This window comes from Thunnus albacares, chromosome 11 (assembly GCF_914725855.1).
Source record: "Thunnus albacares chromosome 11, fThuAlb1.1, whole genome shotgun sequence".
NCBI classification, from domain to species: Eukaryota; Metazoa; Chordata; class Actinopteri; order Scombriformes; family Scombridae; genus Thunnus; species Thunnus albacares.
Window position 1 is genome coordinate 16820335 of NC_058116.1, and position 24091 is coordinate 16844425.

Genomic DNA, 24091 nt, shown 5'->3' on the forward strand with positions numbered 1-24091 from the left:
AGCTCTATCAGTGATAACTGTGTTTCAGAAGGTGGTGGTGAATTCTCTGTACTAAATACTTAACATCACCTCTAGGTCCTGTCCTTCTCTGACCTATTAAGTCAAAATCCCCTTAGCTTAAGAGGAGTAAGTGCAAAGTGGAATTTAAGTGGCCTGCACGCAAATTTGGCTTGTTATCATGGAAAATTCAAAATTCCTCTAGCTGCAATGGTCCACTTTCTTGATCAAAAGGTGAAAAATTAATATGTATAAGAAAGTTTAAATTGTACTCACTGTCAGCACTAACTTCACTGACCATGTTTTTGTCATAGATGTAAAAGAATAATGATTGAGAAGAATACAGATTTCAAAAGCACATACTGACTGATAATGACTATTGAAAAACACATAGTTAAGAAATAACTATTCACTGGACTGTACAAACTTAAAAAGCACAATGAAGAGAGAGCAGCTTTAAAGTGGATTTTCTACACAGGAATTGCATGCATAACTCGCAACACTGGGTTCATTTGTGGGTTTAAACTAATCCATTCAACAAAGATGATTGAACATTAGGATATTAAGTGTTGTCAAACCAGTTGTGTAGATCCTAAACAGCCATTACATAATTCTCAAAAGTGGGGTGCTATCAATCACACTCAGCCAGATGGCTCTGCGGTGACAGAGTAGTTAGCTAACACACAGTCCCTTTAAGATCGGGCATGTGGCGCCATTATGGGAAGTTCTGATCTGACGATGGAGAGGCACTGAGCTGAACTTTGCATTGAACAATGAATGTTATAGATTGATCTCTGCAATGTTGTTTTCTTTATTTTGCAGTATGCTCCAACTATTCTCTGAGAATGGAGATTTTAAGGTATGTCACTGTGACCTTTTCAGAGAGCAGGAAGATATAAATGGGTTATCAGTTTTGTTTTTGCTTCCTTTTCAGTCTCTGAACTAAACAGATCAATGTCATAAAGCCAGAGGCAGAAGTGAATTTCATGGTTACCTGAAGACATGCAACACTGACAATATGCAGGCATGTCTTAACAATTACAAGAGACAATCTGTTCTCAAAAACTACCAGAAGATGTAATCATCCAGCATTTCAGATAAAACAGTTACAGCATGCCGTCTTCCAACAGTAAAAACAGAAAGACTACAGCATATTGAATTTAAAAAGCCATAACTTATCTTCATGCTGCAGTATTGCAGCAGTTTGAAGGACAAATACTGTCTGACCTTTGCAAACATCTTTTGACTCACTGAGTGTGTTCACATGGACCAAGTGGAGATGATTTCAGTCCCTCTAATGAAACACAGATGTGAGCTGCGCTAGAACCTTACCTTGTCACTGTTTACCAAGGTTTTTCAACTTATCCTTGAAGGTGCTTTTCAACAGTCCATAGACTTAAGAGAAGAAACAGTCTGACAAAGGATCTTGGATCCATTATTACTGGTTATCACAGAGCATTGGTTTTGCCAGACGAACAGACGGCCTTGGAGTACAAACACATACTGAATGTGTGCTGTACCTCACCCTGACTCAGACCACAAAGCTCTGCTGAAAAGCTAAACACCACAGATGTAACACCATTCCTCAGCCACAGTGACCCTAACTCAATCTCCCTCTCTGAGCAACCCGACCACAAGCAGCTCAATCTAAGATTTCAAAACCATGGAATTCCAGTGGCCAAAACTAATATGGCCCTTTGACTCTATAAGCGTTTTTAAAAAGCTTAACTCGAATTACTCAAAAATAGAATTCTTATTACCTAAGTATAATGAAGAGTATTTTACAAAGTATACTGTGTTTTTTAGGTTTACGACATTCAAGTATTCACTCGTTTCCATTTATTTCAATTATTTAGGTTATGTGCTGTTAATAACCATACATACTGAAGGCCATGATGAAGGTCATGAAACCTGCCATGAAACCTGCTTGTAATATGTAATGCATTACAGTGCACAACTAGTCCGCTTTGATTTTTTGTCAAAATTAATCATTGCATCATTAAATCATTGGTCTGCTGATTCAGCTGCTAACATGCAACATTCATGGATGCTGCAACATATTTTCATTCAAGTGTCAAAATCAAACACTACATCTACTACAACTTTCATCTGCACAGTCTACGTGCTGAAATGTTGGGAGAGACAACCAACAATCAAGTACTTAAAACAACAATCATTTCATTTTTTTGCACAAAAAAGATATTCAATATTTACCTATTTAAACATTAATATCTGGATTGCCAACACCATTTTAGGGAAACGGTCTTAAGAAGCTAGTGTAAAATATATAGTGAAATAACTATTTTTTAAAAATCGAATTTTCTCTTTTACAGTTATTCTGTTGCCAATGTTTCACCAAGTCTGACTATTATGTGGTGGTTATACAATTTTGACTAACAGTTATTGAATCAGTCTGGGATTTATTATATCACACCACACTGAAAAGAAATAAGAATTGTTCTTAACTCAGATACAATGAATCAAAATAAATCGCTGTTAAGACAGCAATTTAAACCCCTAGCAAAAAATGTTGTTAGTTAAAAGTTGTCTCAGCAGGCTTTAATACTGGGCTGTGGGAGGAAGCAGAGGAAGTTGGAGGATGGCTATGCACCATCACAGGATGATGCTTAAAGATTGTTTGCTGCAAGAAGTAGAATAAAAAGGGTTTTTTTTCCATGGAGGATCTCTGAAAACACAACGAAGCAAGGGAAAATAAGCCGACCACATTTCTTACGCTTTCTATGTAGCCCACACAGCCCTTGAATTTTGTTAGCACTGACCTTTAAACAGCATGTGTTTTGATATTAAATGGATGCTAAATGTTTTTGGTGCCCATTGGAGTTGCCTTTGTGCCAACTTTTAAATGCTGCCTTACAAGATAAATGATATGGCAGAAAATATTTTCCATGAAGAATGATTGCCAAGATGTCTCCTTAGACTACCAACTAATGATACAATTACAAACTGCTTCTAAAGAGGCATTTTAATTCAGACTTGTCTGCTGTGACAGGTGGCACGTGTCAGCATTTGTGTAACTTGCCAAAGCACATGCAGGCTCCACACAGTGCTGTTTCCACAGCAGCCCAGGGACAAGCTACCCACAGTGTGAATATGTGAGTGTGCATGTCTGTGTGTTCACCACAGCAGGGCAAATGACACGTCTCTGCACATTCTACATACAGAGTCCTAGCAATACATCCTTTAATTGGCATGAGACAGATGGACGAAATTTGGTTTCTGTGCTGCAAACCTATGCAATGTTTAGGCAATCAATAGAAGAAAAGTACAGTGTTGCATAATGTGGGTGAAATAATATCACATTTAGATTTTACATTTAGCTTTAGTCTAGGTTCCACCTGGGTGTGGGTGGCCACAGAGGCAGATGATGTAGCAATGAAACAGGGAGGTTTCATTGATATTGCCTGGTTTCAGTGGAAAATAGTTCTCCATGAAAACTGTAAACAACCAGGTCTGGGAAATACTGTTCACATCTATTTATCTAGTTTCCACAGCCTATTGGGGTAAACAGATCTTCTGAGCCTCACCCTCCAGCTCTTTGTAGGGGATCCTCAGGCGTTCCCACACCAGGTGGGCTATGTAGTCTACGAATGCTGTGGAGACCTCCTGGCATGGAGGCATCCCGGGAGGCATTCTGTTCAGATGCCCAAACATTAACTGGCTCCTTTTAGCATCAACAAGCAGTGGTTCTGCTCAAAACTCCCCTAAAAAGTCCAAGCAATTTATTTGTATCCGCGATCTTGCTTTTATGGGCACTACTAAAACCGCATGACCGTAGGTGATGGTTGGAATGCAGATTGACTGGAAAATGACGAGCTTTTCCTTCACGCTCAGCTCCCTCTTCACAATCAAACTCCAGTATGATGTCTGCATCACTGCAGACTCCAAACAAATCTGTCTGTGAAATTCATCCTCCATCTTGCTCTCACTTGGAGTAGAAATTGTTTGCAACCCAAAGAGAACAATCCACCGTTTTTAAGCAGAGTGTGATGGTCCAGGATGGTCCATCCCAAAACTATGAAATGAAAGTCTGAGAATATGGATTAAAACATATTCAATAAAACACAATGATGATGACATACTGGCACTATCTTTTGTTTGAGATATGTTATATTAGTGAAATAAGAAATAATTCTCTCTTCAGCCAGCGCATGTATGCAGTAGCACAAAGTAATGAACCAAACTCAACTAAAGGACCCCAGCGTCCAGTAGGGAGTGGGGGGATTATTTACCTTTTTTTATCTGAAGTTGTGAATCAGTATATTTAAGCAAAGAAAATCCAGCCATAATATATTTCTTTTCATGTTGGATCTCAATGTCCTTATTAATTTAAAGTCTATCAATAAAGTAAAGGCAAATTCACAGCAGACACCTCATTATACAATGTTCTGGGGTATAGAGCCACACAAAGAGAAATAGTCACCAAGGTTCTGGTGTATAAAGTGAATGTACTAATGATGAATACTTTTTTTTTCCATTAAGTATAGTGGTATCTCCTCCATCCTTCTGCTTCAATAATTGTTTCTTTTGAATCATTTTTTTATTGAATGTGATTTCCTTGAGCATCAACTGAAAAGAAGCACTGTCCCTGGTGCACCGTGACACCAACACAAAACGGTTTGGGCCATAAATGAAGATGTCTTACCATGTCCTTGATATCGTCTCCCAGGGCTTTGTGACACGGGGTAAAATCTGTGGTGTGAATTCTGCAGGTCCCTAGAGGGCAACACTGCATAACGATGACATCAGCCCATAAACTCTTGGAGCACACCATGAGACGCAGACGCGCAAACCATCACACATAAACAGTCAAATATTTCCTGGTCTGTTAGCTTTATGAGCCAGTGTGTGTCTGCACTGTTCAGGTTTATGTCAGCAGCGAAATAATGATGAGAAGTAAAAAGGGTATGGACTCATGGAACAACAGAACGGCCACAGAAGAGGCATGACAAGCACAATGCCATGTACAACATGTTTGCAATGTGGGCACAGTTTCAACTGTGGGCTGTATGATAGTATCAAAATCTTTTGCAAAAGCAGTACACAGTGTGAAATACATTGCAAGTCTTTATATTTTTGCTCCTTTACTATTACTTAAAGAGAAAACTGCAAGGGCAATTCTGAAACAGAATATACAGACAACCTTCAGCAGATCAGTGGGCTTCTTGTTAGAAACTGTGAGGACTTCGAAATAAAAGTGGCACCTTTACACTACAGTACATTATATTACTTTCATTTGGTAGACGCTTTTGTCCAAGGCAACTTAGAAAAAATGCATTAAAATTTGATAAGAACACGAGCTAGATGTCCAACAGAAAAAACACATTGAAATGCCTATTAGAAACGAGTAAATAGTTATTCTATTTCATCAAGGTCAAAATAAAGGTAGGCGGGTGAAAAGCATTTGAACCTCAACACATTGGCAGCTACTACATACAGGTAGAGGGAGTAAGACCCTCTTTTCACCCTGTTATACTCCAAAGCTGCACAATATGAATATAAACCTCATCTCCCAGTTAATATGTTCAGAGATGTACTATTACTCAATCTGATCTCTCTCTCTGTTACAAACTTGGAATCCAGTGGTTTATTTGTTGACTCTGACTTTTGACTCTGTGTTTTTGTTGGCCACTGGTCTGACCTGAGTCCACTTATGTTTTTATGCTTCTCCCCACAGGTCTGCCTGGCCCTGCTTTTGTTATTTCCTGTGATTTTGCCTCACCAATGATCACTTACCAAAGGCTTGTACAATGTAGTCCAACATACAGTTCATCTGCAGTACAAACTGCTAATTTGTTTACTTTGTTTGCTCTTGTCAGTGTTACCCCTCACTTCTGGACAATAATCAGCTTCCCTAGAACAGTGTTTTTTAGTGTTTGTTTTTGTTTTTTCATATAACAAGCAAACATTTAAGTCATGTCCTTTATGTTTATATTGTTTGTTATTTTGCCTGATAGCAAGCATGTGCAGCTTGTTGCTCAGTATGGAGTAAGATCCCCAGCATGTGATTATAAGAGTTGTAGACTATGTTGCTGCTGATTCCACAGTTCGCTTATACATTCAAATCAAAAAACAGTCCTTAGTGAAGCTGAAAATATTTACTTCTTCAAAGTGGACAATTTTCTGCTTTTGTGGACAATAAAGTCTTATTCTAAATACTAGTTCAACCATGATATTCAATGAGGACTTGACTCTTGATGGTCTTTGAATCAACTTGGTCCCAACTCACATTTAGACTAAGACATCCCTACAATTGTTTGAGTTTTAAAAGATGTGAATCTTGTGGCTATAAGAGTTTAAACAACATGGCCATGGTCAAAAGCGGCAACAGCAAACACAGAGGGAGGCAGTGTGAGAGAGACACAGGACTGGAAAAAGGGGGGGACAGAGAGAGAGGAAAAGGGGGTAGCGAGGGATATTAACAACTGTGACAGCTGTGTGGATATGGCGAGCTGGGCCATAACAGGGAAGTTCCAGGGCAGGAATGCAGAACAGATCAGTCAGACAGTGGCTTGTGCTTAGGTCCGACATAGCAGGCAGGGACGGGGCACAACACACAACAGCTGCCTAATCCCAAACTTCTGTCTTGATACCCCTCCCCTCTTTGAAAAGCGCAACCTGGCTTCTTAAAAACACTTACTTTCTATTCGCTTTATATTCACATATGCTTTTTCCTGTCTGCGCCTGTCACTCGCTTGGACAAGAAATGCCACGCTACTTGTCAGCCTCAGGCACAGGTCATATCATCGCTTCACTCTTGAACTGACAACGCAATGCACCCAAGAGACACCCCAGCACCAAGTCACTGTTTTACTGACAACATAAGAAAGGTTACTAGGATGCAAGAAGAAAGTACACAAGAGGAAAGGTATACAGAATCATTGCTTTGCCTCCTCTGCACAGAAGACATCCAGATGTCAAGAGCTCACCAAACACCAAGGGCTTTTACCTGCTACAGAGTTCGGCCTTGGCATCATGAGGGAAGAGGATGTCTGTAGTGGGTATGGAATGGGTCCCTCGGGTGTGTGACTTGATGGTTTTGGTGGTCCTAGTGCCCCTGCTGAAGTGTTGGACTGCTGCTGATCTGTCCTGGATGGGGTGTCGGCTGGTGTGGCAGTGGCACTGTTGGAGTCTTCTTCTGCCACAGGAGAGCAGGTGTCAGCCCGCACACTCTGTGCCAGGCCATGGCGCGCGCTGCCTCTCAGGCTGCCATCCTTACTCCACTCCAAGCTGGAGCCACTACGGTCATCATTCTCTGAGGAACTAGTGATGGTGGCTGGAATGAGGCAAAAATATAAGAATTAAAAGCATGTGAGGGAGGTAAGATGAGGGAAAGAGGCAATAAATATGAAAGTAATGGGTTTTTTGTGTTAGGAATATTTATCAGTCTTCATCTCTAGTGAGATACTGAGCTGTAATGGAAACTTTCCACATTGAAAAACTCCCTCCTTTTCCTCATTTTGTTTATTAACACTGTTCACCACCTGATTTTATATTTACAGCAACAGTCTGCTTACACTAATGAAAACTGGGAAGCCATGATGGAATAGATTTTCATTCCCTTTTCCCATCTTTTGAGGGATCTAATATGCAATATCAACAATGACTAGATGCTGTAGTATACAACAAAATTTTCACTTAAATATTAAAATGCAAGATAAAAGAGTAGAGTGAAGGCATTTTTGAGTTCAGACAGGTGTTTTGCTTACATGAGAACAAATCCTTTAATCCTCCCCTGAGGCTGACCCAGCCCTCTAACGCAATCCTAAAATCTGAGCGGAGGGTCAAAGCTACACAATGACAAGCAGCTGGATACAGAAACATCAGTGCAGTCAGAGGATTGGAAATGACTAGCCAGCTGGCTGTGTTTGCATCACATAGTGCTAATCTGAATTTCATAATGCTGCAGCACGTTGCATCATCACTAATATTAATATAACAAACACATCCTGGATCTTTTGACTCCTGTGCTGTTTACCTGGATAAATATTAAGTCATTCATGATAGCAGTCACGTCTAGCTCTGGTCTAAGCAAGGCAATGGGAGTCATTACAATGTAGAAGGGGTTACTGTGATTGCTTACTTGGTTGAACTACAGCCCCCAGCAACGAATACATTATTATTTATTCTAAAATATAGTGAGCTTGTCATTTTACCAGGGAGAGCTGGTTATGGTCATTTATATGGGTCTGATAGAGCTCCTTCTTCAGGTACCACATGCAAAAATACCTTTTGGAGTACATTTACAAATGCTAAGATATTGCAAAGTCTCTCCAATTCCACCAAGGAGCTTTTAACACAGAACAAAGCCAAATGAATGTGCTTTTGAAATCAGAGTCTGAGTCAAACTTCAAAGAACAAGGAGCATTAATCGCAGGCAGGAATCTGACTTGTGGACACAACATACCTTTGTTCCTTTCCATGTCTGCACAGCCTTATCAAGGGGGGTAATATGGGATGTTGTAGACCAATGTCACATTGTGTCATTGTTTCACAAAAGGAATTTTGATGTAAGTAAAGTAGCTCTACATTGGAGTGGTTAGATGGGCTGAAACACATGGTATATGACTGCATGTCTCATCTTGGGCAGCAGCCAATGCTCGATGCGGGCCTGTAGGACAGCTTCCATAAATTATGTATCAGCTAGATATGATATTGTTCAGGGGGACGGAATGACTGACTCATGGTAATCAGTTATTTTTACAGTGTAGACTCTGCAGTATTGAAAATCCAAATTATTGTGTTATGTCTGGCTTTGGCATACGTTGGTTTCTACTGCAGAACAATTATGTCAGTCAGTTACCTAAATATAATAAGTATAACATGTGATATTCTAGTTAGTTAATACAAGGAAAAGGTTAAACCTTATTCTCAGCCACTAATCTTTTGCCCCAAATCTACTAGAGAGTTCAGAAATGATTAAGGTTCAACTGAGGATAACTGCGGGATCATACAGAGTTACAATTTGCCATTGATTGCTCACTAAAAATATCCAAAATCCATTTTCAAAATGAATTTGTAACTTTGTATAGCCATTGGAGGCTTTGTGAGTAGGAATGGCAGACGGATTAATACATCAATAGACTACGTCATCTTCCTGTCAGCTTGTGTAAATCCCCAGATGTCTTACATGCCTATTACTAGAGATACAGTTCGTCAAACGGTGGCAACTGTCACCTCAATGCTCTTTCATACCGGAACAGCTCTCTGTAAGCTCAGTAAGTGACACATGGTAGAGGCTGAATACAATCTGACACAAATGATATTCAGTCCCACAAAAAAATCCAGCTGTTTTAACAAAATGATGAATGACTGACACCATGTAGATGAGACTTTTTGGTCTAAATCCTAAAATACAGATGGCAACAATTCTACCAAATTGGAGATAGAAGAGCGTCATGGGAAATACTGTAAAATGTGATAGTAAGTGATGATGAAGAGGAGACAGTCTAACCTTGTGTGTACTGATGGTTGTATTGTACAGGATAAATGCCAGAAAAGATTACTGAGAGGTCAGCAGAGCTTTTTTTCCCATTACCTGAGTTATCAAACCCTGCAACTTATGTGGCCACTAGTAAGCTGACGGTGGTAAATGAGAGGCTGGCAGGAGATGAGATTTTCGTCATTGCTCAGAGGCGGGCTACTCATGCTCCTAACTCAGCTATTGATTCACAGAGCCTGCTTTCCCATCAGATCTGCAGCTGACTTGGCTCATCGCTGGCATTCCTAGCGTGGTTACTGACTATTTTGGCAAAAGCACCACAGGTGGTTTTAAACCTCAGTGAAGTCAGTGAAACTATTTGACAGACATTCTGGAGCATGCTTTAGAGATATGTGGGCTGAGAATATGACGTCTGTTGAATGGTTTAGTTCTGCATCATGGTTTAGTTCTGTATCAGTTCTGCCTTTGATGTGTTCCAATTATCACTGCTTAATCACAGATAAGTTTTAAAAGCAGAAAAGTACATTGTATTTTCCACCTCTATCAGTGACTCTGACTATTCTGCCATTACAACTTTAAATGGTACCCGTAGCTGGACGCAACCCATAGCTAGAGAGCAGACTATCAGTCAAGATTCATATTCAACATTTGACTCAGAAATTAAAAATCATACAAGGTTTCTTTTATAGAATTAAAGGTTGTCTGTCTTCTTTCAACAGTAAGCCTATTGTGCAGTCAACCTTCATGTCTGTCCTTGATTATGGAGATATTCTGTACTGTCATGCTGCCCCATCAACACTTCAGCAGCTAAACCCTGTGTATCATAGTGCATTATGTTTTATCATGAACGACAAATTTCATACTCATCATTGTTCTCTGTATCACGAGGTTGGTTGGACTTTCTTACAGACAAGAAGAAATAACCATCTCATGTTATTCATCTGTAAAGCTCTAAAGCTTCCAAACTACCTCACATCTCTTCTCTCATTTAAATCTAGTAACCACAGTACACCATCCCGTAACTACTTAACTAGTTAGATAGATAGATATCCCTCATGTTAGCAGAACTGGTTTCTGGAATGAACTGCAAACTGCCCTCAAACTTGAGTCTTACATTACTCTTGCAGATTTTAAAGCTTTATTATCTGATGTTTTTTGAAGATTCTTGTAACTGTTTTTATTGATTTCTTGTTTATTGTGTAGTTGCATTGTTTCTGTCTGCTGATTATGTTCTTGTCTTATGAATGTTTCTTGTTCTCAGGTCTCTCTTGGAAAAAAAGAGAGAAATCTTAATCTCAGTGAGACTGAATAAAAATAAAAAAATTAAATTCTGTGCAATTTAACTCCATTGCTTCAAATAGTATTGTAACTAAAATATGAACAAGAATGAATCAGCATTCACCATTGAATGAGTCACCATTTCCACCTCTGGCCTACCAGTGGCTAAATTAGCTGCTAACTTAAATCAGGACAGGTTCCACCAGTCTTACAACTCTTGTGGTACTGGTCATGCACCATACAAGTTGCAACCGGAGGATGTGAAGGACTGTTATCTCTTACCTATGATTCCACTATCTTTGCTCTCGAGTGTGGAGCTCGGGCTAGTGATGGTCCCACAAGGGCTGGAGCGGCTGAGAGGGGGGCGGCTTGTCGTGCTGTTGAGCGTGGAACATGGGCTGTCGGTGCTGGGAGACGCCGTACTGCTGGTCAGTGTGGAGCAGGGGCTGATACCCTGGCTTGTCACAGAGCACTGGGGAGAAGGAAGATAGAGAAAAGGGTTGAGGTACATCAGGAATGTGCTCTACTAATCAGATATGTCAATGAAGTATGAGGTCCTACTCAATATAAACCGAATCTGCTTTAGCAACACTGGCAGCATGTTCACATTTTTTCAGCATGAGCAGCAACAAATACAACAAAAATAACTTTTCAACCTTATTTGGAAAGTGAATTGAAAAATTGTACAGAATGGTGTGATCCATGTTCATTGCCTATTTGACCTGGATCATGTGAAAGTGATGCAAAAAAATTCCTTCACAAATAAACGAGTCTTTCACATGTGAGCATGACACACAAGCTGAAGGGCATAAGCTCAGTAAATGCAGCAAGGCTCAAAAATTACACACTCATATGTCTGGAAGAACCAAAATAACCCTGAAGAGAGTTTCACAAGGGAAGAAGTCTCTACTTTGTTGTGTTACAATAGCTACCTTTCTCGTGTCTTCAAGCTCATCTGACAACAAAACAGCAGCTGCATCTTTGTTTGAGCTGACTGACAAGCATAAAAATCTGAATTTAAGCTAGTTTGTCCTGTTTCCCCATCTTCCTTCAACTGTATTGTGATTCTACACCATACTGTAGCTCAAGAATCCTTGTCCCACTGTAAGAAGAACCAACATCTTCAAACTGTTCCACACCACAGAGATTGAGTCTGGTCACCACTCAGTAAGTTTGGAACCAACTCCTCCCCCATCCAGCTTCATTCACAATAAGTGCAGACAAAGTAATAGGTGGTGGGCAAAGCACTAAATTTACAGAACAAAACACAAACAAACATGTCCAGAATTTACTGTAGTTCCATGATGTTCAATAATCCAGTCTCTTTAAGAACTTGAGATCCTGCTAACCCAAGAACTATCCACTTTTTTCTCCAAAAAATGGTTAAATCATAGTACATTTGATCAATCACTGCCTGGTTCTATCCAATTAACAACCACTGTTACAAGCCCAGCTGAAATTACATCAGCCTCAACATACCAACTTTGTTGCCTGCAATACTTTCACTCACAGCTGGTTTCTCAAGCAGCACTCAGTAAAAAGCTGTGTATTGACTCAAACAAACTCCACCAATCCAACATCTCTAACCTCTTTTGCATTTTAAATGTCGTCCCAAAATCTAAAGTAGAACAGGACTAAACTGCAGTTTTGTGCCTGTTAAAAACACCACTTCAATATCACACAATATGCTGAAAACGGTATTGAAATTGAAAATCTGCTGCAAAATCAATTATGTCCATAATAATTAGACAACTTTGTGTGAACATGTTACATCTGATACCATCACATTACAATATCGCATTCCTGATTCTATAAATAATAATAATAAGGCAATGTAGAAGGCCACTATATTTAAGAAGAGTAGAAATATCAGTGAAATTTGTATCCCCTTGTTTTGTTTGCCATGTAAGGATTTCAACCTGGCTGAACAAAAGAACAAGACTCACTGGTGCTTAGCCAAATTGAGACAGAAATGGGAGTGACCTCTTGTTCAAGATGTACTGTTGTTGTTGTTTAAAGGTCTATATGTTTGTACAATGGCAGGCTGAAAGAATACAAACAGCAAAATAGATGGGATGCTGTGTGGCTGGCAGCACAATTATCAACTTGTGGAATGCTGATATTAACTAGCTTGTAAAGCTGGCTCCAATTTCTTATGTTTGCAACCCTGTCTGGCCATAGCTTTCCTAATATTTCCTATTTCTGAGTCCCACCTGTTTTTTGTGACAGCGTGCCAGTAGTTTTTGCCCGGCAACTTCCAGCCTGAGGCTGCAGCCCGGATTTGATGGCATCTAACACACAGTAAGAGCCAAACAGCTTACTGACATTTAATAATTCACTGTGAGGCAGAGCTAAAAACAACATGCTGAGTTAAAGACATGTTGTAAAACAGCAGTATGAAAAGAGGAAAAGAGGATTGCTGGCAGATGACAATAATGTGCTCCTCCCCTATCTGAAAACACACACCTACACACACACACAAACAAATACAAAGTAAAATCCATTATCATCCCATACTGCCCATTTCCTCTTTTAACATCTCAACTAATGAACATGTTTTATACAATACTGTAAGCCTCTTTCATGTTCCTAAAATTGCTGGTTCAGTGTCAAAACGTGTCCAAGACACGAGATAAATGAGTGTAGCATGCTGGGCTTTGCTCTGCTACTCATACAGCCCCAGCTTAATTAGTAGAGCCAAACAAATTGAGGCTCAGACCTAACATAACTCTATTTCTGGACCCAGGCTTAGACACTCTTGTTACATACTCAAGAGCCCCTGGAATAGCACTCAAGTTACTGGGAGACACACACACACCACACAGTAAAGCTTGCACTGAAATAAAACCACATGCAATCAATTTTAAATATGGACTTATTTTCTTTAAAACATCATAACAGTTTGACAGTTACCGTTGTTTGTTGTGCCAAAAAAAAAAAGCCCAGGAGTGCCACTTAAATCCCCATCCAAAGATTATGCACAGGGGGGAAAAAATGAATCAAGCTGCAACAAAAAAATCCATTCCTCTGTTACACTGTCACAACTCCCTCCTCTTCTCATCCTTTCCCTCTCTCCTCTATCTCTCTATCTGTGCGCTGCAGCAGCGGCAGCAGCTGCTGTTGGAGGAGGGAGGGAGTGGGAGGGGTGGGAGAAAATGAAATACCTTCTTTTCATTCTTGTCGTCCATAGGTATGCCTGCCGAACCCGGGATCCCTTCTCCCAGTAAGAAGCCCAGCCTTGTCATCAGTTCCTGAGTGGCAGGGGAGGAGGAGCTTGGCTGTTTCTCTGCTTGCAGCTCTAGAGAAAAGGGAGCGAGAGGGAGAGAAATGCTTAACGTTAGCGGGTAGATTCTCTCCACTGGATGGCCCACACAGGGCCACTCTGCCCGCCCTGCCCTCCTGAGCTCTGCTCTGAAATGCTTTGCTGCACTCTCCAGCTGCTGCTGATGTGGTGCAGACCCGGAGAGGGGGAGGAAAGAAGAGCGAGGGAGTGAGAAAGAGAGAGAGAAAGGGAGAGAGGGAGTATGGTGGTGGTTCTGGCTTGTGTGTGTGTGTGTGTGTGTGTGTGTTCTAAAAGAGACTGAATACATATGAATGTCTAGCATTGTTAAGAAAGCAGTGACCGTGTGTGTGTGTGTGTGTGTGTGCGCTGCAACATGCCTTGAGTGCCAATTCCAGGGCTTTCTGGTTGTTTACAGCGCTCACTCATAAAGGCTCTGAATATCAATGAGTGGACATAGGCTTTCTCCAACACAGCTTAAACTGCTTGCGGTCTTCACTCTCAAGTCTTTATACTTCTTTAGATTGCGATGTGAAGATCGGGTTGCCATCAACAAGGCAGAGACCACTTTCAACCTATTTTCTGTTTATACGCATTGCCTGTTGGCATCAATTAAAAACCAAAAAAGAACCCATTGAAAACAAATAAGAAACTTTGCACAACTTTGTGGCAATTGAATCAAGGTAGAGTAACAACATTCCCTGAGAGAGAGAGCAGACAGTCTGATGGAGGGAGAGAGGCAAACTTCCAAGATACAAAAGCTTATTATACAGCTCTCTGTCAGCACCTTTTCCTCCTCTCTCCTTTATTTGCTCCTTTACCCTCCTTCTTCCACAGTTATTAATAATGTTGGCAGTAAATCTGATTAAATACAAACATGTAAAAAGGCAGAATGTACTGCCAAGCCCCAATTAAGTATATAGATGCAAATACATTACAATAATTGCTATCCATTTACCTGAAAGGTCGTCTTCTTAAAAAGTTTGGTTCCAATATAGAGGTCAAAACTGGAGTTGAGTGGGAACTGTTTGATGAGTGAAATGTGGTGGTGGAAACAACTCAAAGGTAGCCTCCCTTTAGAAGAACCACCTAAAAGACTGAAGTCCATCCACAACTCACAAACTGAGCCTTCTTTTTTGCTCTCTAACAATTTTCTCTCTTTCTAATAAACTATATATTTCACAGAGGAAGGAGTTGGGCTTTACAGAAATGAACTAATTATCATTAAAACTGATCTGCCACAGTTTACTTCAAGTATAAGCACTGGGGGTTGACTTGTAGTCCTGTAATCTGAAAGTGCACAACATCTTGTTGTACCTCATTTTGTGAAAATGTCCCCATCCCATCTTCATAAAGATTCCACATGACAACTCCTAATATGGGATGTGCCTATAATAGCATTTTACCTACAAAGAGTACATGTTTAATCATCCTTACTGATCCGCAAGTGGCTTTATCAGGTGCAATATTTCATGTTACATAAAAATTAAATTTATATGCTTAAAAGGCTTTGTTTTTGCAGGTTTTGCTGATAACTCATCTTTAAAACAAGGATTGCTGATTATAGCCATCTTAAAGTTCAGTTCAGACTAGTCAGTTCAGTAAAATGTTGCATTTTAGAAGGAAACATTTTGGACTTATATCCATGACACACTCCACACCCTTTCGTATTCTGGTGTGAAACATTCCTTAATCTATGTTTTCTATCTCAAATTGCTTTGTGCTGTCTGTTTATATGTGTAATTGCTGTATGCTCTCATTTGGTACAGCGTGTTTGGCTACTGCTGTGTCCTAAATGTAATTTATGAGTGTGCTTGTGGAATTTTGGGGGAGCCTCAATTAGACCGTTTCATACTGGAGGTATGAGAGCTGCTTAAGGTCTTTCAGTTCCTATTTATATGTAAATAACTGTATACAAGTGTCAATAACATTTGTCTGCATGCTTTCTTTTCATGGCCATGTCTGATTATGTGATCTGAACATCAGTGTCATAAGACCTGATCATCTGACCCAATAGTATGGTCTATTTATGATTGGTATCTTTGTATGAAGCTATAACTCAGTAAAAGAAATTCCACTCAGTAAACGTCTTATTTAACATGGGAATGCAAAGTGTGGCTGTAAAGCAAAAACAAATTGTAACATGGACCTTAACAGTAGATTTCTGGGATGTTAAGGGGAAGGGGTAGGGGGATCAAAGCCAACATCGACCTTAAGTCCTAACCCCTTAACTCTCACACACATATTTAGTAGTAAAGCAATACACCACAGAGATCCCTTCTAAAATCATAAATAGCTAATTATATAAAGGTATTCCTTCACTATCTTGGTGAGGGGTAATACTATCTTAGCACTTGTCCACAGGGAGTCCATATCCGTAGCATTGCTCTCAGTACTGCCATTGGTCCGTCAAGTTATATTGTAACAATAATGAAAGAATATAATAGGAGGTCAACGGTCTTGTAAGTATAGTTTGCGACGTAAATTTGACCACCAATAGCAGTACTGGCAGCAATATTACAGAGCTGTACTCCCAACAGGAAGAGAGAAGGTCATTATAACCCACTGTGGATTTTAACTGTGCCCTATTCAGTACGAGGATCTCACTGGCACATTATATTTTAAGCTTTTATAATACACAGTACAATTCATATCTCTCTGCTCTGTTGTAACAAGAAGTTCTACTTCCACACCAGGAGGTCTTATTTTCAGGATTCATCTGAGGCTTTTACTAAGCACTGGTTAGCCAACATCACATGCAGGCTGAGACAATCCTTAACTGAGAGAAGCCTATTGTCACACACAAGGTGAATCCCATTGCTGCTGTGTCATCAACAAAATCAAGGGGGGGGGAATTGTCCACCCTAAAACTCTGCAGCAAGGGAACCTAGTTTGCCATGGTTGGTAAATGGAGCATAAACAATACTTCTCAGCTGTAGGAAACAACAGAAGCAATACATGGAAAATGACACAATCCCTATATCTAGTACACTTGTTCAGTTTCTTGCTCAAGGACATTTAACCTACAAATAGGAGGAGCCAAGGATCAAACCACCAAACCTGCAATTAATGGACAACTCCACTATTGCATCTGAGCCACTAACTACAGCAATGTACTATTCAGACATACAAAGCATGACTAATCAAGCAGACTGCACAGGTGGTGAGGCTTCTGTACAATACAGAAGTAGCCATTATGTCTTGGCACATGTTGGTTATGTGCCTAAGAACAAAATGTGTTAGACAAGATACTTGTATTCTAAGTAATGCCAGACAAGGACATAGATCTAAGTAGATGCTGTGCAGAATATTTACCTTAACTCTTTGACCCATCTACACACTGGGTTGCCTAGTTTTTGCATTGCCTGTGGGCTATTTGCACCACCTCTTAGAAAAGCATTTGCCTTTAATCTTGAGAAACTGAAATATTCTATAAGCCTGTGAAAACATAATCAAATAGGCCTAAAAGTTTCAGGCTGAATAAATTGACTATTATACAATTATAAATAGCAAGAGTGTCTATATAGCAACAGATACTAAATGCTAACCTTTAAGAAGAGCCTTTTGAGAGCACTGGTGTAAAGACAATGCTGAGGTCTGAAAGCCAATCATTATAGAAAGATTTAGCTGGCATTTATTCTGCTATAGACCCTAAATGTTTTTATACACATTAGTTACCTCTCTACATAGAAATTTGCTTTGTCAGTAGCAGACTCCACCATTCCCACACTGCATTCAAATGGGGTGCACATGCACAAGGGATTCGCAGAAAGTGATGCATGCACATACTGGACAAAATTCGGAAAACAAGAGCCAGCACATGTGTCCATTGCGCTTAATTTGTGTTCATTTACACGTCATTTAATGATGTACTTCAGAAAACCAGAACACACAGTCCCAGAAATCTTGAATGGGTAAAATATTTGTGTCAGCACAAATATGTTAGCTTCAACAGCTTATAAATATACAGTTATGATAAAGACATCAAATTTTATCATTGACGAACAACTGGGGAAAAGATAATAAGCCTCTGAAAGTTAGGTGTCACTACTGCATAATTTCAAAGGCAACTCTGGGGCTTGCATTATTAACACATTCTTAGTGTTACCACCAGTAACCACAGGTGTCACCAAATCAACCAGAACTGAAATACTGAGGATTCAAAGTCAAAGTCATAGCAAACATGACAGGCATACAAAGTTAAACTAAATTTGGTATTTGGTTTGCATGACGTAAATGGCATTTAGAGGTTTTTTTTACCTTTATTTTCATACCTAGAGGCTGCTCGAAACAACCTCATTCTTATCTGTTGGCCAGTCTTATCTGTTATTGGTCTTGTGTCTTGCTCCAGGGCATGTCAGCTGTGTTACTGAGGGAGGGGCAAGCACTGCTCATTAGTTTCCCTGCCAGATTTCTCCAACCTGTTTGCCGGTCAAATTGGCTACATTTCATTGATATGCTCTCCTCTTGAACCTTTGGGCCACTACTACCCATAAAACGGCATCTAAGGCTTTATTATGTAATGCTGCTGATGTAACATATGTTGTTGTCGTTTATCTAGTCTCACCACTATCACTGATGGTAAAAGTCCGCCAACGTACTGTAAGTACCACTTTAAGTACCATTCTGTTTACCATTTTGGTTTATGAGTAAGTGATATGTTTCTATTAAACACTGTTAGTGTGTGTGGGCTTTTTATAGCAGTAATAGCTGTGCAGTGCATTTAGTGCAGACTGTACCTGATGTTACTACGGTATATGTCCCCCTTTTAGTGGTAATCGCCATAGAAGTGCTGCTCTATAATATTATGAGACGGTATGTACTTTTAAACCAGTGGCATGGTACACTTGATAAAACGGAGCTCACATAATGGTGCAATTCATAAGTAAGACATCCATCCATCAACATAGGTCATACTCTGATGTCAGTGTGGGATTTATCAGTTTCTCAGGCTGTCATGTGCTCATGGAAAGGAAAACATTGAAAGAGGACAGCTATGGTTTTGTGATTTTAAATGCCATCAGCAGCAGAGCACTTCGGACTGAGAGTGGTCTACCTGTCTCAAGATAACCTGACAGTGGGCTGAATACAAGCCAAACCCGCTGGTCTGCCTATTCCATGTACAAAGTTTGGACACACTCATTCAAGTGAACGGAAAGGTGTCCAAACGTTTGACTGGTACTGTATATGTGTGTGTACATTATCCATTGCCATTTTGTCACACACAAACACTAATTGGACAAGTCCCATCTAGAGCCAGTGTGATACATCAGCATGACTGATATTTTCTGCATATTTTAACTTACTTTATTTTAGAACTGTAAAATGTCCTGTTCAGTACATAACTTGATCACATGTTCTTTAATAACCAAATTTAAGGGATCATTTTAAAAAAATGTTATGTTAAAAATGAATTCCTGCCAAGGAATCATTATTGGATTTCATAAATGATCAAATGTCAATATCAGTATTGGCCTCAAAAATTCAATATCTGTGGGTCTCAAGTCCACTCACTATTCCCTCCATTACTACCCAGGTCAGGAGACTGTAAATAGGATTGAAGGTATCTGTCTGTTGCTCTGTCGGTTTGCCAGACTGTGTGTATGAGATTGATGACAGCAAACTGTCTGGTTGGAGGTGGACCAAATGCAGCTGCCACATTACACCAAAAGACAAGTAGCCATTTTATTACAGTGGAGAGTTATCATGGTTCAATAACGTGTCACTGAAAAAGTGGAGCACTATAACAATTCAGCACTTGTGCAGACCTCCACGACAGCTGAATAATCCCAAATTAGCTGTTTACACTCAAACATAGTAATTAGATGACAGATTAGTCACAATCTAGAAAGACTCCACATATTTTATAGACATAACAGTGAGTTCAAAATATTTCATGCAGGATCACTCAATTAGAGCACATACCTTTTGCAGTCTTCCCGTAGCAACAGAACCATGTATAAAGAAATTCACATTCAATTATCGTTTCCTAACAAAAACCTATCCATACCCATTTCAGCTACTTGTGTCATCAATTCTGCAAAAGTTCTGTGGAGTGCAAAGGCATAATTGAGAAGTCTTTGGTTAACCTGGTGAATAAGCCAAAGCCTTATACTGACAGAAACTAAAAAGCTATTAGGAGCCTGTACATTCACATAAATGGATTGTTGACCTATAGATATATTTCTACCCAGGCTGTAGACTGCCTTCATCCAAATGATTTGATGAGTGGGTAAAAAGGCTGGGAAATGGGTTGTCTATTATAACCTACCTCCTGCAATTTTGCAGTGTATAAAATACCATCCAGGAACAATGAGTGCAGTCAAAAGAGGAACATGATTGCTCTCATGGTTCTCATAACTACTCTAATCTCGATTAACCCAGTTTATTAATTGGTCCCATCTGAATGGACTTCACACATCTTTATTGGTTATAATATACCACTTAAAGCTTTTAAAACTTTCCTTTTCTGCCTTGCCAACTGCTCTTCAATAATATTTGTGAGAGAAAGGCCAGCTCTCCACTCGTATACCACTTGCCGTCCTTTAAGAATCAGTTTAAAACATCATAAAGGAATTGACATTATGTATGATTCTTAAGTGGGCATGATAAAACTGTGGCAGTAGGGCAAAAACTGCTTTGTAAGTACACAAGAGGTAAAATAATTGCATTTATATGGATGGAGGGCAGTTATAAGCCAAAATGGCTGCCTAACACTTCATACTTGGATGAAAATGAGCTCCCTCTGCTATGTATCTGATTAGTCCTCCATTTCTTACGCTACCCTGGAGATATGGAAAATCCAAGGATGTGACAGGAACCACTTTGTTATTCCAGTAACTGTACAGAAAATGGAGGCAAAAACAAAACAACATCGTTATCTGCTGCCTGAGGAAGTTTATGAGCAGGTGTGAAATAGCAGCCTTGTGGTGCAGTGATAGAAGAATGAAGACGGAAGAAGGAGGAGGAGCAGAAGAAGGATGGAGGAGGAGGAGGGGGAACACCGTGAACAGACTGGCTCCACAGAGCTGTCTCGGCTCTCTCCCTGCCGAGAAAACAATCCAGCCGGTGCTCATTAGCAGCTGGAGTTTCATTACCACAACAGTGGAGCCTGTTTAATGAACCCTCGATGAGAACATGCATCCTGCTTCCCCATTTGAGTTCAGAGGTACTAGGTGACGTGCCCCCCTGAAGCACGTTGAGTGCTGTTATTGCACTTTCTAATGTTGGAACCGCAAATGTCCTTTACTGCATGGACATATGGTTTATTCAATGAGACATTACAGTATATTGAGGTGAGACTGTTGTTAATACAGTGTCTCCAAGTAAAATGAGCTGTTATTATTGTTGTTCTAATGGTAGATATAGATGGCATTTCATTAATAATTTGACCAACAGAGCTTAGGCTTTTTCATGCAGCGATTCAGCCCTGTGGGACACAGCGGCTGTGCTATAAAGGATCCTCTAGAGATGAGCAGCAAAGATTAATGAAGCTTCCTCATCAAATGAGGGGAAAAGACAACATATAAACTTTCAGCCAGTTGTTTAAAAGAGGAAATCAACAATGAATCTGATATGGAGAGAGATAGATCTAATATAGAGAGAGATAGATCTGTTGCCTCAAAGTTACTGTTTTACTAAATGGTTGATGGTGAAGAAAGCTGCCTAAATATCATTTGAAGTTCTATGAAATAGTAACGATGAGTCTCGATTGTGCTGAGTCTTTATAAATGGTACCAAATGGAGCCAGTTTGTACAGCTGCTTTATGGGTAACTGATCCACCAGGTTCACTCTTCAATGGAAAGAACTCTGCCTTACATCCCTCTGTCTCCATTTCTCAATACAGAATCATACCAAGACAACATAAATTATACAACATTATCTGTAATATCTTATGAATGACTAATTCGAGGTGTGTGTAAAAAGAGGTCACCGGTGACACCATGGTTTCCTACAGTACATTTACAAAAACATTCCTTGCATGCAGCCTGCCAGACCCCAGCTGTGGCTGCGAGATCTTGCATCAGATTACATCTTGATATCAGGAAATAAGAAAAAGATCAGACCATATTAACCAAATTCACACATGGCCACAAACCCATAAGGGGGACAGGGGGGGAGACATGATGGCGGGAGAGAACGGGACCTGAGGTTGAGTCTTGATTGACAGAGACAGAGCTCTGAGACCACAGCTGAAACAATTATAACTGCCGGACTGTTAACCGCCTGTAGCAAATGCACTCATGCACACAAACACACACATACCTAAACAAACATAAATGTGCTTACAGACACACTAGCTAAAATTAAAAAAACAAACAAACAAACACTGCATTTAAACACATGCACAAGAAACTCTATCCTTCCTCAAAGCTATGTGAGACAACTCTACTGTAGGTCAAACCCACGTTTCCTTTTTTATCCTACAGCACAACCTGCTTGTTCACAACACAGAGCACTGAAAAGCTGTGCAACCTAATAGAGACAGAAAAGAATACATTCAAACTCTACATGCAAGGTTTAATCATGTCCACGCTTGGCCAAAATGACATGCATACACACACACACACAGACACAGACACAGACACACACAGACACAGACACAGACACAGACACAGACACAGACACAGACACAGACACACACACGCACACACGCACACACACACACACACACACACACACACACACACACACACACACACACACACACACACACACACACACACACAAAGCCCCTTTACATCTCTGAAAAAAATCACTTGATTTGGGCCCTAAATGTCACACAGTTCTTATGCTGCAAACTCCCAATGAGTTTTCCAACTCAGTTTCTTCCGGCGCCGTGTCAACATGCTGACACTGTCCTTGTTACAAAAGCTGCAATGTCAAACAACCCTTTCATCCTGTCTCAGCAGTTAGAAAAAAAGCCAGCATTGTTTACCCTCTCTGAAGTAGGTGACTATACAGGCTGAAAGACACTCTCTTTATTGAAAACAGAACACTGGAGACATCCTTGTCACATGCGCTCCGTGACGCATATAAATACAAGAGCATCATGTTGCTGTAGTAGGCCTGCGCCCTTGGAAGTAGCACGCATGGTCTTAAAAAAAAAAAAGCACAAATCCTATACAGTATGTGTAAATGAGTTCACATGGGAGAGTAAAAGGAGAGACAGAGCATGTGTAGCTGTGCTCAAAAGCCTGTCATCTGTGCATGGGGCCTCATCTAACTACAGCTGGGTTGTCACAATTAGCCGTCATTAGTCTAGGTTTTATTCAGTGCCCTAATTGTGCATAATTAGTTGAATAACTTGACCCCTTCCTGGAATTTCTCAGCAGTAAACTTCTTTGACTTGTTAACTACGACTGTGAGGAGAAGGAGGTAGATAGTTTATACGGCATATCTGATTACATTTATTGAATAATGCCACAAGTAAGTAGCTGTCTGACCTTAAAAGCATATTGTTTCTTTCTTCACTGTGAGAGCTGAGTCAATATTTGAGAACATGTACGAGTCATTCCCAAAGCTAGAAACCAGACTTAAACGTCTTGGATGCCTCGAGCTGTTCAAGGAGACTGTTGTTATGAACTACAAAAATGTGCTACATTAGGCTGGGTCCTTTCCTAGAGAGTGTGATGTAATTTCTTATTTGTCATCAAATCACCAGTTTGGAACAGTTCACTCTTGAATCATTGGGAGCTGACTAGAAGAATAAAAACATGTTCAATTTTTAGCCTTAGCTTGATTTTTTTTTGTGTACTCTCTGTGTTTGAAACTGAAGCTGTTAGATGTCAGTCTCTATTTTGTGGCATCAAAAGGATTCTCTGGAGGCTTGGTCAGTAGATCTGTCACATACTTGTGAGATAGTTAGACCTGCTATAATGCCTGAAGAGTAATTTTAGCCTGGCACAAAATTAGAGAAGAGGCAGTACAGAAAACACGGGGTTAAAACAACCACAACAAGGGCTACAACCGTTTTTTAACCTTACTCACCTTGAGTATTATTTTTCTTTACTCTGTGATGGGAGGCAAAGAGGAGGGAGGTGGGAAAGCTTTGGAAAGACAGCATAGGCGTGCG

At 40.1% G+C, this 24091-nt stretch overlaps 1 protein-coding gene across 3 annotated transcripts in view; it reads right to left on the bottom strand.

Moving 5' to 3' along the window:
• The window catches only part of tanc1b (tetratricopeptide repeat, ankyrin repeat and coiled-coil containing 1b), a 114472-nt gene that overhangs the window by 41219 nt on the left and 49162 nt on the right, over nt 1-24091 (bottom strand). For all 3 annotated transcript variants that reach the window (XM_044365854.1, XM_044365851.1, XM_044365853.1), the window contains 3 exons: nt 13900-14033; nt 11018-11207; nt 6965-7291 (listed from right to left, as the gene is read on the bottom strand). In XM_044365854.1, coding sequence (XP_044221789.1) covers nt 6965-7291; nt 11018-11207; nt 13900-14033 — 651 coding nt within the window. The remainder of the gene's footprint in view (nt 1-6964; nt 7292-11017; nt 11208-13899; nt 14034-24091) is intronic.